Source organism: Dysidea avara, chromosome 9 (genome assembly GCF_963678975.1).
Source record: "Dysidea avara chromosome 9, odDysAvar1.4, whole genome shotgun sequence".
Lineage (NCBI taxonomy): Eukaryota > Metazoa > Porifera > Demospongiae > Dictyoceratida > Dysideidae > Dysidea > Dysidea avara.
The window spans coordinates 36,212,183-36,231,677 of record NC_089280.1 but is presented as its reverse complement, the minus strand read 5'-3'; the positions used below and the strand labels follow the sequence as shown (position 1 = coordinate 36,231,677).

The 19,495-nt window shown below is 37.3% G+C and overlaps 1 protein-coding gene and 1 long non-coding RNA gene across 4 annotated transcripts; one reads left to right on the top strand and one right to left on the bottom strand.

Moving 5' to 3' along the window:
• The first annotated feature begins 379 nt into the window (after positions 1-379).
• Positions 380-10,340, top strand: LOC136267105 (uncharacterized). Of its 2 annotated transcripts, XM_066062171.1 has the most exons (16): positions 380-551; positions 607-705; positions 3,554-3,738; positions 4,645-4,750; positions 5,974-6,152; positions 6,211-6,304; positions 6,360-6,497; positions 6,548-6,740; positions 6,795-6,912; positions 6,989-7,080; positions 7,132-7,252; positions 7,864-8,091; positions 8,883-9,056; positions 9,109-9,267; positions 9,335-9,387; positions 9,962-10,340. In XM_066062171.1, exons 7-12 carry the CDS (start codon positions 6,433-6,435, stop codon positions 8,064-8,066), a joined length of 792 nt encoding a protein of 263 aa, XP_065918243.1. In that variant the 5' UTR covers positions 380-551; positions 607-705; positions 3,554-3,738; positions 4,645-4,750; positions 5,974-6,152; positions 6,211-6,304; positions 6,360-6,432; the 3' UTR covers positions 8,067-8,091; positions 8,883-9,056; positions 9,109-9,267; positions 9,335-9,387; positions 9,962-10,340. The 2 variants fall into 2 exon arrangements, with proteins under 2 accessions (XP_065918243.1, XP_065918244.1); XM_066062172.1 differs by lacking the exons at positions 380-551; positions 607-705; positions 3,554-3,738; ... (6 more) ...; positions 6,989-7,080; positions 7,864-8,091 and having other exon boundaries at positions 7,137-7,429.
• A 1,075-nt stretch (positions 10,341-11,415) lies between these two features.
• On the bottom strand, positions 11,416-18,496 carry LOC136267098 (uncharacterized). 2 transcript variants are annotated; one of them, XR_010706521.1, is made up of 4 exons: positions 18,399-18,496; positions 13,648-13,681; positions 13,430-13,591; positions 11,416-12,186 (listed from the first exon to the last, which is right to left on the bottom strand). It is a non-coding gene; the product is annotated as an uncharacterized lncRNA (long non-coding RNA). The 2 variants fall into 2 exon arrangements; XR_010706522.1 differs by lacking the exon at positions 18,399-18,496 and adding an exon at positions 17,869-17,969.
• Between the last annotated feature and the right edge of the window lie 999 nt (positions 18,497-19,495).

Sequence of the window (19,495 nt, the reverse complement as noted above, 5' to 3'; positions counted from 1 at the left end):
CTTTCCAGTAAGTGTGCCAGTGATCAGTGATGGGAAGTCAAAGTTAAGATCCACTATAGAAGAGTTACTAGACTAATCATTAGAGCTAGTTATACTAGTGGTTAATGCTACATGCTGTACTAAAGTTATACTGGTAACAGAAGTCGACTGCTATAATAAAACTAGTCAGAAACATTTTAGTAGTGCAGCATAAATACCTGACTGTTCTAATAGTGTGACTGCTCTATTAGAATCCCTGACTGCCCTATTACAGTATCTCGATGTTTTGCAGTGTTTAAAAATCAGTGTCCTTAGTCACGTGCACTTAAGTGCCTGTAATAGTAATAATAGTCCTCATAAATTGGGGTTCCAAGTTTTCCATGCGGGAGGGTGACCAGAAACTAAGGTTTGACTTGGTGTGGCCTAAACGTCGTCCTCGACTTCCGCACAACGGAACCATTATGCCTATGACTCGACTGGGTTGAGAATCATAAAGAACCCTGGAAGATCACACAGTCATCAAGAAACTGATAGGCTAGAGCAGGCCAGCGAACAGGAAACTTCACTCTATGGTGAGTACCAGCCAGTCCTGTAACACGATTCCAAATATGTGTAAACCATTAACAGAGCAACAGTGTGAGTTTGATATGGAGCTGGATCAAGCATCACCATATACATGTGATCATAATGACGTTTATGACATGCAACATGAAATTTTAAGTGAAGGTACATGCACCTCAGCAAGGAAGGTGTTAATTGGTCTTGAATATATGATAATGCATTATCATATATTTTAAAGTAAACTGCACAAAGACATTTCGACCATTATCAACCTTAAGGTCAATGGCCATATATGAAGAAGTTCGCTGCTGAAACAGATATTTTACTACATCATGAAAGACTGTAACTGTCGCAAACTAACCTGTAGAGATACTCACAATGTTGTTGCTTCTTTAAATCAGTAGTGTAGAGAAGGCTAATAGGTGTAAAGACATTGAACTGCCAGTCAAGTCTTTCCTTCCAAAATCCGCCATTGAATTTGCCATAAAAAAAACAGATTTTCAACCTTAAAATAGTGCACCTAATTTTCCTCTGATTATCTTCTGTTATAGCTCATTTAAATTGCCATTCACTGCTTTTTCCAAATCTAGTTGGGATTTTGAGGGTATCTATCACGTGTCACAGGTTATTGTGCCATTTATTTTGTGGCCCCGAAACACCCAATGCAAAATGTATGGGTACACCAGCTTGGTTTAGACCCATCTTGATATGCCAAAATTTCCTTCTATTGTTATCATTAGACTCGCAGAGAGTTGCTTTACATGTATCATACTATGAAAATTGCTAAACAGACTTGAGGTAGGCGGTACACACTAATTAATGTAATTTTTCATTGTTTTCCAATGCAAATGTATTGGACATACTGCACCTATACCGTGGCCAGCTGTCATTTTTGCCAGGAACAAATGTATAGCAAATGTCCACAAACTTCTTCATATGTGTTCAATTAAGGGTCAACACAAAGATTTTGAGTCCCACAATTGATTATCATGAAGTCACAGATCAAGGAAAATTTTTGGGTGGTCAAAACTTTGATCAAAATCACAGATGTACCTACTGTACAATGCTTGCCTACAGTGAAACCTGTGTTAAGGACACCTTGCAAAAGTGTCTTGATTATTATAAGGTGTCCTGAATTTCCAGGTCAGTTTACATGCTAAGGACTACTTTGGTACCCAGCTGTTCATGACTACCAGGGTTTTCAGCGCTAGCTGTCAATACCAGAGATAACCGTCCTTTGCATGGGACAAGTTGAGCTCCAGTGATCCAGGCTTAGACTGTGCCCTGCCGCTGTTTGGGACCATTAACAAGTGTCCAGATTGTATAACTAGGTGTTGAAAGATTTCTGATCGTGTGAATTATAACACACTTGTGGTTGAGAGCACCTGATTTCTTTGCATGGTTTCAAGTACATTACCCCTTGACAAAAAGGTGTGTGGCCACATCATTGTTTCATGAACTCACTTTTTTGCATAGATGAATAAATTTTCATTTGTGGAAAAAAGGTAACATAAATTCTAAACACATAACACTATACCACAATGCTGTTCACCTGCAATTATGTTCTGGCTCTAACAGCTACAAACGATTTTTCAAAACCACACCTCTTACTTGTATTTGCTATTTTTGCACTGTTTTTTGTCCTGAATTAATACATGTACATTTATTTATATGCCAACCTACCAACCCTATACTGTCAAATTTTTGCCCATGACGCAACGTACTAATCAATTTGATTTACAACCAAAAGCAGACATGGCATAAATTGCTAAAAGTCATGTACCATAGTAGTCATGCACCATAGTAGTCATGCACCATAGTAGTCATGCACCATAGTAGTCATGCAGTTGCCAATTCTACATGTTGCATACCATCGAGACACTTAATATTATTTGTGAAACCAAGAGTACATAATATATATATTTAGGAAATATATATATTATGAACTCTTGGTGAAACTAACCTGTTAGATTCTTTCAGCTGGGTTGCCATGCTAATTACTAGTGTTAAACTACTATAAATTAACTTCAATAGTCAGCACGTAAAGTTGCTATTATGTACATATATATGTACCACTCTCTGTGGGCAGTGCCACCAGTTCCATAATGTGTATATGGCACTGCCGCGAGTGCATTAGAAAGTAGTGCAATATACAGATATTGCAGTGGCTGCAGTTTTGTGCAGCGTTGCACAAGTGCCAGCAGCCTGAGACTGCTACGACACCACACAAGTGCCAGCAGCCTGAGACTGCTACGACACCACACAAGTGCCAGCAGCCTGAGACTGCTACGACACCCCACAAGTGCCAGCAGCCTGAGACTGCTACGACACCCCACCAGTGACCTAATAGATGGAAACAGTTCACTTAATTTCTTTATAACCTAACCTATGAAAGTTGATTGTGGCGCTGTAACGTGACCAGACGGCACTGAAACGTCACCATTCTGAAGACCACGATTGATATTGGCATTGTACCTTATAAAAGAAATGTAGCTGTACAGTAATGCCTTTTCTCCTAGTAGATGAGTGGTACATAACAGTTTTTTGTACTTGTGCTCTGCCTTTATAAACACGTTTGCCTTTGGGCCCTCAGGCTCGTGCGTTTATATCAGGCAGAGCACTCATTCATGTTATATAAAAGCTGCTCTTATATAAGCTACTCGTAAAGTGTTAAGTTATTCCTAGTGCTGTGCGTACATGGCCAACAATGTATAGTGTTGCAACAAGTGTCTGTAGCATTTTTGGAGTACCAAAGCCATAAAAGTTAAACTTGCACAAAGTATACTAGCATGAAAGCTTACTGACGTCAAACCATTTTCTCACATGGGTGTGGATAAATGTCTGCACATGTTCACCTTTTTGGGAAAGCAATTATGTAGGTTATCTTCTTGGTAAATAGTATTATATGTTTGTATTTTTGACAGTAAAGCAAACATCTTACCATTTAGCAGTATGTATTCTTTTTTGTATTTAGTTTCCCTATGTATATGGTTGGTGACTCTGTTTTGTGTAGAACATAGCCAGCAGCAATTGGAAAGTGATTTACGTAACCTCCTTGATTCCATACCATCATCACACGTAAAGCAGACTTCACGAAGCTGGAGTGATAGGATGGAAAGGGTTGAGCAAAGCTGGGAAAACTGTCGTCCAGAATTGTATGAAGTTATCATGTCTAACATGGCACTGCCAAGCGGAGTAGTAAGTTCAAGACAATATTAATGTAATAAGTGACCTGCTGTAAACATGTTACCATATTGTGTTAGTACCTATTGTTGCATACTGTATACATTACTTTCTGTTTGTGCTGGAATGTTACTCACGTTTTTCTGTAAGGTTGGCATGTACAGTGTATTGCATGTACAGTGTATTGCATGTACAGTGTATTGGCATGTACACTGTATTGGCATGTACAGTGTATTGCATGTACAGTGTATTGCATGTACAGTGTATTGCATGGAAGGAAGACAAATAATAGCAAGCAGAAATTTATAGAAATAAACTTGGTAATTAATGGGTGCTTAATTTGCATAAAGAATCACACACAGCAGTTAGCAAGTTAGCTATCAAACTGACAGACACAGCAGTTAGCAAGTTAGCTATCAAACTGACAGACAGTTTTAAGTTTTATGATTGTAACATACTGGTTTTGTTTTTCAAGAAATGTTCCATTTGTGATGGCAACCCTGTCATACGGTGTCATGAGTGCCACAGAGCTCCATATCTTTGCAGTCAGTGTGACAAGGAAATTCATGTGATGCACCCCCTTCATAATAGAGAAGTGTGGAATGGGTAGTATTTTGATTTTATTCCACCAGCTATGTCACCCAATAACATTACTGACAACTTAATCAGTGTTGATAAGATCTGGAATCTCTTTAGCACCTTTGTATAAACACTTTCTAAGATACCTCCAGCATGCAGAATACATAGGAGTTTTATAATGCAGACATATGTACATACATAGGAATAGTTTCATTTGCCAGAATTGTGATTTTTCAATACCTAGTCATACATTACTGTATGTATTCCATAATTTAGTGCGTAAATGCTTTTTACTGTATGTGTGCATTGTACTATTTGTCCTAATGCTGATGTTTATTTTAGAGAGAAAGATCACTCCTGATGTACTTCCTGCTCTGTGTTCATTGTGGCAGTAGCAAAATAAAGAAAGAACAGAGTAACAGTAAACGAATCGTAGTGACTATGAAAAGTATGTGTTATGCATCCATTGATACATACATACATATATAGTTAAACCAGGTCGATATGAGCTGGACGATGCAAAGATATCATGTGATGAATGTGATGCTTACCTGCTTTTGAATGGGTTCTGGCCAGGGAGTGTAGAAAGATATGCTCAGTATTTGTTTGATATGGATGTTTTTTGTTTCTTTGATTTGCTGCAGGAATTCAACCCTGGCTTATCAACAGCTGGATTTCTGCATTCTCTAGAGCAGTTTTCTGCTATGAAAGCAGAAAAGAGTTTTTATTTTTTTGATTTGTTTAGATATTTGACTGCATAAATAGCTACAAAGTAATCATTGCATTAACTACAATGTGATGGTGAAATGTTTATTACTTTGGTAGAAATTTTCTGAAATATAAATGTGTAATAAAGTCTATGTGTTTATACTGTGTTTATCTGTGCTTTAATCAAACGTTACTTTTTACTCTATGCAACCTTTTTTATACAAAAAATTCTCTACCATATGATTATTTTTTTAGACTGTTGTAATGAGTGCAGTTTCGAAATTTTAGGCTGTTTTTCCTAAATGGAAATCAGTAGCGTACTGACCATATTAAGAATTAAGGTTGAAATTTTGGATACAAACTTACGCAGTCATGTACATAATTATGTGTTTGTGTGTCCCTTAGTTGACCAAAGCCTGGCTGAAACGTGTGCATGGTTACTACAATGTTGTTTTTTTTTGGGGGGGGGGGGGGGAGGTGGGGATGTGTGTGTGCGCGCACATGTGCGACATGACCGCTGCTGATCCAATGTGGATTCCTTGACAAGAGCATCATTCATTGGATGGTTCCCTCCAAGTGTGTTGTGTGTGTTGTGTGTGTGTAGTGTAGTGTGTGTAGTGTAGTGTATGTAGTGTGTAGTGTGTGTAGTGTGTTGTGTGTGTGTAGTGTAGTGTGTGTGTGTAGTGTAGTGTGTGTGTAGTGTGTGTGCAATTTGTCCCCCACCACATGTGAGTAAATAGTTTGAGTGTCTAGTCAAGCAATTAAGCATTTCTGCATATAAACCAGTTACTTTGTGCCAGTTTAAACAAAATCTACATGAAAGCTTTCAAAATTATCTATGGCTTTAAAATTCAAATTGCTGGCCTCCGAGATTACCATGATGGCAAATTTAAGCATTATTAAAGAACATGCACATAATATACTATTATTATGTACGTACATTGTATGTGTTTATTTGTGTAGATCCCAACAATTAATGCAGTCTCATTTTCAAGAGCATTTCAAGAGTGGCGCAACTGCAACTATGAACTTTCAAAACTAAAGAAAGAGCCATTGTTTGTTTGTCCAGCATGTGATGCTTCACAGCATTCAGTCCACATAGATGGAAACAAAAAGCTGTACCAATTCTCCAAAGTTCCTAGGTAATTTACGTTTTTTTATGTTTTTCATATACACATTCTGTGTTAATTTTGTTTTTAGAGGCAGTCACAAGTCATACTATGAGAATGACTTTGTTGCCCAAAACTCTTTAGTCGACCAGCACTTGGCAAGGCTTGGTTATGTAGAAAGAGAGGTGTGATACGTTTTATTGTTATCATGAACTTTCTAGAAATGCTTTTACAATTCAGATGCATATGGAACGTGTGGTACTACAAGATGGAAAGCAGCAAAAGCTGCCTCTAAAACAATGCCCAACTTGGAATGGTAGTTGGAGGGTGTAGACATGTGATAGCCCAGAAAGCTGTGAACATGTTTAGGGGGGAGATGTGAGTGGTTTACATACTACAGCTATATGTGCCAATCAAACCTAATGCAGTTTTGGCTATTCACATTACCTGCACAATGAAGTGTTTGCTCCCCGTGGTGTTAAATGGATTTGGCAGGATGTGATCTGCCAATATTGGTGGTGGTCAAGAGCAAAGTCAGCACTCTTCCCTGGATCACAGGCCATGAGTATAAAGCCTGCTTTATCTGTAATGCACGCAAAGGCACATTCTTGGGCTTGTGAAGTATGTATTTATTCTGCATTAACTTTGCGTTTGTGTTAACATATCTTGTTACAGATTTTGTGGGGTGGATGCTGGCAGCTTGGTGCTGGTGCAGGAGCTGGCGAAGATATGGAGCAGCTGTTTTCTTATTTATCACATGTGGGAATTACCACCAAGAATAATGCTGCAGCAGGTACTCTAACTTACAATAAAGTGCATATATATTATGTTTTCCATGTGAATTTGTTATTTATGTGTTTGAAATACAGGAAGGGAAGACAAAATTACTGTTGTAGTGCTATTTTGGAACAGGTGCAAAATTGAAGGTCTACCAGCTTCACTAGTTAGACAACTGAAAAAGGTATTGCCAAACTCCTTTGATGGTATTAATTGTTTTTGTATACACTCATAGACGCGTGAGTTGCTTGATAAAACTACTTCTGAAATCCAGGGTATCCAAGCTGAGTATGGATTGCAACTTACAGATACTGTGCTTGCATCTTTTAAATCTAATGTGGAATCTGTTGCTAAAGGTGCAATATACATGTCATAGCTATGTACTGTATTAACAGCGGAGTCATCTGCTACCTCTGTTGGAAGTCTTTTAACCAATGCAGCGAGGTATTTTATGTGTAAAGAACAAGCAACCATTGCCAAAAACTTGTCGGCTTACATTTCTGCTACTACACCTCCGATAGCTATTCTGTTGGGTATGTAGGTAAAGTAACCTTAATAGTCTTAATGTGTGTGTATTGTATATGTTATGTCATAACTATATTCCGGTTACTTTCTCGATTTAAATAATTGACACCACAATGTTTAATGTTAGTTTAGCTTTAACCCACCAACCACTGTTAAGCATGTATGTGAAAATTTCACTGAATCTGAATGCTCTTTCAGAGCAACTAGTGGATAAGAAGCAGCCTTTTAGTCTTTCTGCCATTCCAGGATAAGTTTTGTGATTACCTATTAATACCAGAGAACCTCTTACTGGGGTGGAGGGTGGGGGTGACAGAAAGGGCACCGCTCAGGTATAAAAATTGGTACATTAGCAGGGCCTGGCAGACATTATGGGACATATCCAGTTCCTTAAGTTTTCTTGGTATGTATATGGTATTTTGTCTCAAATTAATTCATGTTGCAGGGTGTGAGGGTTTGTATGAAGAGGCAGTGCAATTTACAGAGAGTACCAATAGTCAGTCCACCTTGATAGAACAGTTGGTGACTGAGTCCAGTCAGCCACAGTTAGAGGCAGCCGTTGAAGCAGGAAAAGTTGTTGCTGCGAGGCATGCAGTGGAGAAGATTCAAGCAGAAATTGAAGTTATTTGCATGACTATCAAGAAATGACAGGAAGCAATTAAAAAATCAACCAGTACGGTATCATGTTAATTTCATGTAAAAGCAAGAGTACATAATGGGGAGCTTCTATATATTTGCTCATCTTTTTAGGTATTGGTACACTGTAAATTACTTGCTGAGTGAGCGCCAAGAGTTATGGTGTTGCCCAAGTCCAACGTTGCACTCACAAGTTAAAATCTAATTAAGAGGCATGGCAGCTGTTTTGCTGGTGAAGTCGTCATCCCTCAAGTTGTGAGCTAAATACTTGCTAGTGAAATGACTGCCACACCCCTAAATTAGGAAAAATTTCAATGTGATGCGTTTGGATGCTACTGCACAATTAGCCTAGTCCGAAAAAGTGATGTGGCTACTATACTATTCAAGGGTGGCCGCCATTTAAAGGGAGCACAAAAATTGCTTGAAAGTTTGGTCACCACTAAAGGTGTTGAACAAAGACTGCTATGTGCTTTTAAATTACTTATATTACCAGTATGTGAATTAGTGAATGGCAAATTGAAGAAGAAAGGAATCCTAATGCTAAATAATTTTTGCTCCTGTACCCTTAGTTAAATACAATATTTACACTACACCGCGTAAGTTCAAGCTGCCTCGGTGAAACACTCCAAAAAGAACAGTTCTACCAAATGAAATATAGTCCATAAAGTTCACCCAATTGTGGTTTGGCTGGCTGTTCAATCCTTAATTTTTTTTATGTAAACAGGATATGTCAGTGCGATATTATATATATATCGGTATATATAAACCTTATTAAAATGCATTTATCTTGGAAATTTGTGCAATAATAATGTATATTAATTTATATAGCTTCCAGTAAACAACGCTCTAGCCTACACAGAAGTATTGCCACCGACAAAACAAAAATTCATGCTGCAATAAGAAAATATTGTGTGGTCCAAGAATTGTTGCTATCTGATGAGCATTTCAGTTTAGCAGAAGAAAACATTTTAAATGGAGAATTTCCCTGGTCTCATTTATCAGGTAAAAAACTCATTTAATAATAATTAATCTACATGCACGTATGTGTATAAAGGTCTCAACAGTGCAGCAATTAGATTACAACATAAAGCTGCTGAGAAATATAATTTAAAATGTTGGCTGAAAGAGGAGGAAGTGCTACTGTTGCAGGAAATGACCTCATTTTTGTCCTTTTACAGAAGCCAAATTGAATCCTTGAAGCAAGAAATTACTGGTACGCCTGTACAATTATTATTGGTATTTTGTTGAATTTGTGTAAATGTTTTAACATTAACATACAGCATGTGAAAGTGAAGATACATTGGCAGACAACCAACTAATGATGGACAATATTGTAAGCAATTGCGTATATACAGTTGAGTGGATACATACATGAGCAGTGTTGGGCAAGTTACTTTGTAAAAGTAACTAGTTACATATTACATATTACTTGCAACTGAACTATTTAGTTACAGTTACATATTACCCATAAAATAAAGTAACTGTAATAATATTAAATATTATATTACTTTGTGTCCACAGCCTTAAGTTGTCACGTGTGAAACTACCACGTTATCACGTGACATGATTGCGTTGTTGGACAATATGCAAATCTTGGTTATAAGTAAGAAGCCGGTGAGTAAACTTCATTCAGTAGGCCTCGCTACTTTGTTGTGGCTAGGCGTTACTCAGAGGATAACTAACGAGATTAGTAACTTCATTACTTGTAGTGATAATATAACGTAATATTAGGCTTGTTACTTAGGTAACGCGTTACATTTGTAAGTAAAGTAACTTGCGTTATATTACCTGTTTTTATAGCGTATTTCGTTATATTACTTTGTTACCACAAAAGTAATAATATTACGTAACTCATTACATAAGTAACGCATTACTCCCAACACTGTACATGAATTATAATTTTGTAGATTGGAAAGTATATCTCCAGCAATACCATACAGGCAGTACTAAACGGAAAAACAGCCCTACTTAAAAGGCAACTCGAACACACAAAAAAGAGACTGTCGATGGCAAAAGATATATTTAGTGGTTTGGTAGATGAAGAGGATGATATTATAATTGAGGAATTCGCTAGTGATACTGACAGTGATGAGATTGAAGATGAAGAATGTTTATGAGTTACTTTTTGTGCACTATTGTAATGTAGGTCAAGATTTTTTTGTCAAATTCGATTTTGTTTACTGAAATGTAATACTTTTAATACTTTTACGTGTAAATCTTAATGCAAACGTGTGTTAATGTTCTGTATACCAGTTTGACATTATTATTAATCATATCTTGATGTGCATCTACAAATTTAAAATGTTGTGCCACACTTCAAAATACTTGTTATTGCAGCTTGGGTACAAATTTAATACTACAAAAGTATCTTTAGGGACCAGTCTGTTATACTTATTACCCATTATGCAATATGCATGCTGTTCACTACAAATTGTAACTTATTACTCTTTGTGTATGGTTATTATATTATATATTGGCTTCAGAATAACTCTCAACAGCACCCGATTCATGTACTGTAGGCAGTGTTTTCAGTGAATGCATGCTACCATCAGATATTAAATTTTTGATTAATTAAAAATGTGTATGCAAGTTTTATTTTGCATGCCCGGCTTGCTGCTGATCACATAATAATACTCTTTGTTTGGAATTGGCTGTATTGGAGCAATTCCTTGTGTCCTATTATAAATCGCTTTAGAAGCTAAAATAATTTGAATTACTGATTGTACTATTAGAGTATTTAGCCAACTTTCCTATATTATTATTTCATAAGGCTACATCCTATAGTGTTACAAATACCTATGCAAAGTATTTTTTTAGATTAGCATAATCCTTTTTGGTGGAAGCTTTGAAGCATCTGGCATTGGTATTGATCATATTGACTGATCTATCAGTGCACAATATTGATCAGAAAGCTGTGAAGTAAATCAATGTTGACTTACTTTTTCCTTCATCTAAAGTTTGTGCTTTACCCCATTATTCCCAAATTGAATATTTGTTGCTTTTTCTATACAAGTAGCAAGACAAGTCATTTTCAAATCAGAAAACACTTTAGTCAGCCATAATTTATGATAACTTTGGATTTGAAATGAGCAACACCGTCATGAAATTAAATGCACAGTTGACTTGGATTTTTACTTGTATATCTATCTACTACCTGTACCACTCTTCAGGGCTATAACTCTATAACAAACATAAAACATTGTGTGCACAAACTTATACAGTGCAGTGTCATATATATCACAGTGACATGGTTAGCTAAGCATACAATATTAGTCATGCAAGGACGAGACACTCATAATTTAATTATTGTGACAGTAACACCAACCTCAATCAAGTAAAACTCAATTTATAATTGCACAATATACATGTAGCCATAAGAGATACCGTGAACATAGAAGTAAAAGAATGATTATTGATATACGTTACATACAATCGTCACAGAATGTGTTCATTGTTTTAAAGTTGTGTAGGTATATAAGTGATACATCTGAGACAACTATTGTGATAATTTTTCACATCTACGAATGATGCAAGTCTTTTTCCACTCTGGATGAAGACAGAATTTGCATTTATTACATTTTTCTGCTGTGCACCCAGGACAGTTTGCACACCGCTTTCGACGTTTGATAGTAGTCGCTCCACTTTGTGAAGAGGTGGTGATAACACTGGATGGGGTGACTGTGGTGGTAACACTGGATGGGGTGACTGTGATGGTAGCACTGGATGGGATGACGGTGGTGGTAGCACTGGACGGGGTGACTGTGGTGATAGCGCTGGACGGGGTGACTGCGGTGGAAGCACTGGACGTGGTGGCTGTGGTATGGGGTGACGGTGGTGAACAGGGTGACTGTGGTGGTAGCACTGTACGGGGTGATGGTGGTGATAGCACTGGACAGGATGACGGTGGTGGTAGCACTGGATGGGGTGACTGTGGTAGTAGCACTACGTTGGGCAGGTATAGATATTCTGCTACTAATATATTCCACCCAAGCTTCCTCTACATTGAGCTGCTGATTGTCAGAAATGATTGAGCAGGTCCAGGGGTAGCAAACCTGTACCAGCTTGGCCTGGAATCATTTGGCCTGTGACCCAGCACCATTATGTTGAATCCATCATTGTGTAATTGAAGTACCTATCAATGCAAAAAATATCACACATTCTCCAAGTGTACCCATACATATAGCGCTTGGTGATATTTTGCTATGCATGATTGCTGGACAAGGGCTTTGATAATAAACAAAGATTTGTAGTATGCTAAATCAGTCATTGTACAAAGTTGAATTTCTTAAACCTTTGAAAAGTATTTTAAGCATTACAATTGTGTCTTAGCAACAAAGTACGCATACACACACATAAAACATAATCTGACAAAAAAAAATGTGTTACCATACAATACTCCCATTAGCACCTTGACGCATTATTTAGAAATACGTAAAGCAATTAGCCACTAGAATTAGTATTACACTTACAAATATCTGTAATACTGGTTTGATTCAATGGCGGATCCAGGATGGGGCATTTGGGGCAAATGCCCCCCCCTTCAAGAAATTGCATACAAGATCGAGATACTCTAATAGAGCAGTCAATTACTCTAATAAAGCAGTCACAATGTTCATGAGGCAGTGTAGCTTACCTATGAAGCTATAAATAGGATTTTATTTTACATAACAGACGTGATATATTTGGTAAAGGATAACTAGCTATTATTGTTGTGACTTTTTTTTTTTTTTTGGTCTTCAACTGTTTTTCAGAAAGGTGCCCCCCCCTCTTTCCAAACTCTGGATCCGCCCCTGTGATTGGCTGAAATAGTGTGAAATGATTCTATTAGGAATACATGTCTGATTAAACAATCAGTGGCACATGCCCTACAGCATAGTAACAATATGGTTGCTTAGAAGCAGTTGCTAAGTAACAATTGCCAAGTTGAATGTCACTTTGGTGTCTTAGCAACAGTTGTTAGGCAAAAGTTGCTAGTGTGATCAACCTTTTGCAGTTGTTATTTTGAAAATTTAGGTTGCTTGGTAACAGTTGCTATAGTTGTCAGACTAATTTGTGTAATAGAACAAGTGGTTACAGTATTCGGGATAAATAGTTCTTGAATTTTAAACAGGAAGGGTTACTAAAATGAATTTCATCTCATTGTGAATTGATCTGCAGGCTCATCGTATTACATATACTGATAATATGGTGGCTGATAACACCACAATACTACATATTAGTTCTTCAAAGACTATACTTGCAAATTTCAACATTTATTTATGTACTAACTTATTTCTATTTTATTGACAAAAAATTGACAACATACAATAACAACAATATACAGTACATTAGGTTGCTAATTACTGTAGCACTACAATACATCACGAGCTACGTACTTTTGTTCTGATTTGATTCCAAAGGCTATATGGATTCCTCCTTGACCTATTGATGGGGTTTATCAGTGGGACACGTAGAAATGAGTGGTAACAATGTTTGCATTTTCCTACATGCAACTGGTACTCTATGGTGACAATGCCTACATGTTTTCAGATGAGAACCTTGATTGTAAAAAATACATACAAATTGTTACAATAGTGGTAGCCATTGTACTAACCTCGATGCTGTGAACTGCTACCAACATTGTTGTCCTGAATAAAAATAACACAATAGAACTTGGTAATGTTGCGGCAGCTGTATTATTTTCATGATAAAAATACTTATAGCATTTCCAATCAATTTGTCTACAGTAATACTGTATGCCCCAACCGTATTAAGCAGTTGTGAATGCTGCAAGTTTGTAGCAAATAGCTAAGAAGCCAGTAGTAGGTTAGATAATACATGATGTATAATAAAATGATAATTGATATTAAAAGTTGTAGAGTTGTGTATAATTGTTTAGCATAATTTGCTGCAGTATGAGCTAGCACTACAAGCTAGTGAATGCCTCACAAAAAGTGGAAATTTGCTAGGTGTAGTTATATTGGCAAGATATACGTAGGTGATTGCATGCTTCAAACTGTCGTATTTATGAAAGTTAAAAATTGTAGAAAAGGTACTGTTTTTGCAAGTTGGCAATTTATAAATACTGCATAAAGTGGTGTATCAGGATACACCTGTGAATTCCATATATAGATTTGCATACTTCTTTGCTCTAGGTTTACTCGTAAATATGCATTACTTGTGTCTTACTATTATTCTCAACAAAACTCTCCAAGGCATTATTATTTGATAGAAAGACAAGTATCACTGTAGCCTTCATTCTGAGATTGCAAAAATCCCACAAATATAAACACGACTTAGCTAACTATCCTTTTGTTTTGCTAGCTAAAATCATTTGGCAAGAATCACACCTCCAACACTCACTTCAATATCATACAATACTGTGGTATGTCTAATGCTTTGCATTCAGCATACAATAATCTTCCTGAATGTTATTTGTGACCGGCTTTGCGAAAACCTGTCTTATAGGCTTTCCGATTGTACAAATTTGACCACTCATAATCTGACGTATGAACAAGGTATCAAATTGAAATGTGGCATGAATATAGCCCTTACATACTGCTATTAGCTGGGAAAGTTTAAAGCCTATAGGTCAATTTCATTAGGAGTTATGATTGCTCAAACGTGAAACTTTAGAAAGGCTATAAGACAGGTTTTCTCAGAGCCGGTCACATTTGCACTATACCCCCTTCTCACAAATTTCAAAGCAAAAGCTACCAACAAGTCAAAAAAATTCCCTAACAACAACAAAACATACTAAACCATCAGTTTTTATATACTCAGCCTGGGTTTCAGCTGCAGCTAATTCTAGGAATTCCTGAATAAATCACATCACCATGCTCAAGCTGTAACAAAGCATTTCCAACCTATTATGCTAGTACCTATGATAGTGTTATACCCTAATCAGTTAAGCCAGCCACACCCGTGATTAGACGCATATGTCATATACATAGTTACAGCTGAAATCTCACCACTATTTGCAGTGTGAAGGTATAACAATTATCTATAGTAAGATTATCAGACACCTTTTACATTCACATATGTGATCGGATCTGCGGAAATCCAACATAATCAGACAAGCTAACATTTTCAGTATAAAGCATTGAATACAATGGGTAAATAGTATTATCAAAAATTCCGTTAATCTTGTTCTTTGCCAAGAAGAGGTAAAATGGATAGAATCTGGGTGTCAATTTATTCGGCTACTCAAGAGCAGTTTTAAAATCATTGTTTCATTGGAAACATAAGTTATGGCCATGTGTTTATGTCATGTCAAAGCAATAGCATACACATTTTAGCATTTCTTCATTTGATTTTATCTTTGTTTGTGATGAAGAAAGGTAACAGAAGAAATACCTTATCCAGTAATGGATTCCCCTAATCATGACAAACATGATGATGCAAACACTGGCGTTTCTAGACCTGATATACAGGGGGGCACAGCATGAATGTTGTTGTACCACTGTAGAATGTTGTTGTACCACTGTAGAAGTTTAGGGGGTGTCTGGGGGTGCAACCCCAGAAGCTGCAGGAGTTTTGCAATTTTAAGGCTTTACAATAGCTTAAAATTACGTGTACAACTTACAATGCTAATCTATACTACTACAGCTTCCCCCAAGATTTTAGAAAATATATTTTCAACAGGGGGGCCTGTGCCCCCCATAGAATTGCCTATAGATGCAAATCTTGTCTCTGTATATATAGCATTGTGTTCACAAGTTATACTGAATCATTTTTATTAGTCAAATGCCTACAATTTATCTTCCCAATGCTTGCTGTACAAATCAATCTTTCTGTTGTTGCATAATCACTACTTTGTAGTGGTAGCTACAACTTCAACAGTTCTCAGCATATCAACTTGCAACTTCACCAGAGCATACACTTGGCTATATGTGCAATGTAAATATGAAAATGATTATGTAAGAGGGCATGTGGGCAAAAAACTGAAAATAAGTTTACCTCTAGACTTTCATGACTTATAAGTAAAAGTGAGTGAAGCAAAAAGGGGTTTTCCAGTATTCAAAATCACTGACACACTAGCTATTTGATTAAAATTGTTCACTTGCTGCTCTCCTCTGAGCCATCTCCAATTTGTAGATGTTTTGTTGGTGATATGGAGACTAAACTGTACAAGGATGATTTAAAATCATTTGCATAGTTGCTGTTGGTTCTTCTAACCTCCTGAAGTTTGTAAGTAATATTGACCAGGTCTTTGGATGGAGAAGGTCCATGAGTAGCATTTAGCAACTTGATTAATTTTAATTTGATTATATCCAGTTATCGCAGATCTGGTATACAAAACAACAGTGTCACTATAGCTACGCATAACTATAGACCGTGGTTATGAAGATCAAAACTATTATTACAAAATAAACTTAGCAATGCATGGCCATGCACAACACAGCAAACCAATGATTTGAATACCTTGTTCTCTTTTCTATTAAGTATACTTGTACATGTGAGCCAGCATAGCCAAGTGGTCAGAGCATCAGCCTGCTAATCGAAAGTTTGCCGGTTTGATGCCCGGTGATGCCACTTTGGTGTTGTTGTTTCCTTAAGCAAAAACTTTACTCACATTGTTCCATTCAACCCAGCTGTACAATGGGGACCTGGTGGCCACTAGGTAAGCAGCCCACCCAGCTGTAACATCAATGGGTACCTGGTGTTTACTTGGGGAATAAATACCCAACTGTCCTTGTCTCACTTAGTGGTGTTGAGGTCGTTGTGGAACTTCGTGTTCCACAACCTCTCTCCGTGAGACTTCCTGCAAGTTACTATATAGTCCTGCTCCAGGGGGATTTGCCTGCACTAGACTCAAGTGCCTGAGTGGTGCACAGGCATCCCAGTGCTGGTACGCTGGGCGGTAATAGCTGTGTTTCACATGGCTTTTTTTGCCTTTTTTTTACACGCAGAGCAAAGCAGAAAAATGAGAAAACACATAAAGTATGTAGACCTTTTAAAAATACAAGTGCATACAAGACCACTGTTCAGTTGAGTGTGTGCACAGTAAAAGCGTAAGGTAGCAGCAGTCAAGCACAATAAAAAGCTAGTACAGTAAAAAAAAGTTAGCGAATATTAATCAATGACTTTCATACTAACTTTTCAGCATAAATAGACCTGCATGGTAGTCAGTTAAACATCCAGTTGTAATCACATTATCACACAGTTGTTATTTTTTCTACATCAATCTATACCTAGCTATATGTACAAATGGAGATTTGACTTTTGTTAACAATGTCAACTATCTAATAGGTATGATCAGTGACCCACACTTTCACCTGTTCAGTATGGATAGCCCTCCCACTGGGTAATTATACTAGTCCTGCACCCACCCAGGAAGATCTGTTGACTTTGAGATAACTCTTGGTTCGTAGATACATATGCATACTGTAGTGTATAAGCTTATTTTAATATATAGTTGTAAATGGCCTGTGAGGCTGTTCTCATATTGTTTTTCTTTTGTGAGAGAACTAACAATCCAGCTAGCACCTTTAGCAACCCTTCAGTTAAATCTGGGGATTCAAAATGTTGGAGTTACTGGCTGCACAAAACGTTTTCATGCCCACATGCTCTGGGGATGAGACTATGAAATAAATTGGAGGCTTTTGCTTTAATAGATGCTTGCATAATAAGTATAAAGTAGATAGCTAGTTCTTTAATGATATGTTTATTGGCATGGCCTAGCATTCTATGGCAATTGTTCAATGATATTTGTTCATGGTAAACTTTAATGAGTGTTTAGTAATCACACATTTTTTCTTAAATTCAGAGAACAAACATAGCTAGCTACAATATATAAACAGGGATAGATGATATATGGCCCTAAGCTAGCTACCTGCCGTGAGTCTGAGTCAGCCGGCTGAATCTGATCCTGACACTGGATCACCCAACTCCGAATCCAAATCTACATCTGAATCGCCTGGTGTCTCGTTTGCCATTCATACAGTGTAGAGAAATTAGTGCAGAAAAGCAGACCCAGCTGGCAGTCACTATTGCGTGAAATAAAAAGTGAACATAAATTTGTACGCATTGTGCAAAATTAAGGCATCTGCAAAATGCGCTATTCGTACAAAATAACGTAGGATACTAAATTGGATATGTATCCCAAGCTCGAGTGCCGTCAGGATATGGATAATCCTAAATTGAGTGTTTCCGAAAATCCTACGGATATCTCGGAAACACTCAATTTAGCGATTTTACAAGTGCTTCAAAGTTGCTACATCACTTAAACACTGTTTACACAGTTTTCTAAACATCCAGAGGGGTGAGCTTCGCTGTAGAGTGGTTACCTCGTGATATACGAAAAGTGGGCGTGGTACGTAATCAAACACGCGAACAAGTGCTTTTAAATTTAGTAGTTCTCACCTTGAACTTTCATTTGTCAACTCATAGGGTGGTAAGGAAGTCGAGTCGCCTCCGTTTGAGTGCTGTAGGATGGAAAATCGGCTTCATGGTTTTCATCACGTGAGCAATAATAAACTCCCACAATTGAATGCTGCCAGGATTCTTATAAAAACAAACCAACGTTACCTCACCAGATATCAACGCCATGGTTTAACGTAAATAAACCATGGTTTAACGTACCATGGCAAGCCAGGGTTTATAAGATATGTACCCTGAAATTTGCCTTTGAAGTTAGGTGGCTTCATGATACATTGTTGATTGTATACTGTAAACTCTAGATACTCGATGACTATTATTATTACATTTTAGTGTTGATCGTATTATTCGTATACAGGGGCGGATCCAGAGTTTGGAAAGAGGGGGGGCACCTTGCTGAAAAACAGTTGAAGACCAAAAAAAAAAAAAAAAAAAGGTCACAACAATAATAGCTAGTGATCCTTTACCAAATATATCACGTCTGTTATGTAAAATAAAATCCTATTTATAGCTTCATAGGTAAGCTACACTGCCTCATGAACATTGTGACTGCTTTATTAGATTAACTGACTGCTCTATTAGAGTATCTCGATCTTGTATGCAATTTCTTGAAGGGGGGGGGGGGGGCATTTGCCCCAAATGCCCCATCCTGGATCCGCCATTGGTATATCACTTCTTTTAAGCAATTGTATTGTTGATTTTGTCTTGTTCTTGTGCTTTGTTTTGTTGTTAAGCTGTTTTGTTTGATTTTATTGTTGTAGCTATATAGCTAGCCAAGTAGCTAGTTAATACTGTAGCTACGGCACTGCTGAAAAACAGTTCTTAGAGCTGATGCAGTTACCCACTACCATTATTATTATGCAATGGGCTGAGATGCCTAGGCAGTATGGCCTGATGAATGACTGATATCTTCATCTACATGTCAGGGGCGGATATAAGATTTTTTGAAAAGGGGGGGGCTATGATGGACAGGGACATGCATAGGTAACTAGCCAGACAGAAGATACCAAGCCTTCTCACAAGGCCCTAGTGGTAAGATTCATGTAGTTTCCATGGTCAAATTAGCTATTTGGAATAGTGAT

Bases quoted from the DNA above. Each gene is read 5' to 3' on its own strand.
- LOC136267105 (XM_066062171.1), top strand. From the start codon at position 6,433: ATGGTAGTTGGAGGGTGTAGACATGTGATAGCCCAGAAAGCTGTGAAC. The intron at 6,498-6,547 runs GTGAGTGGTTTA...AACCTAATGCAG, and splicing joins AACATGTTTAGGGGGGAGAT to TTTTGGCTATTCACATTACC. The intron at 6,913-6,988 runs GTACTCTAACTT...TTTGAAATACAG, and splicing joins CAAGAATAATGCTGCAGCAG to GAAGGGAAGACAAAATTACT.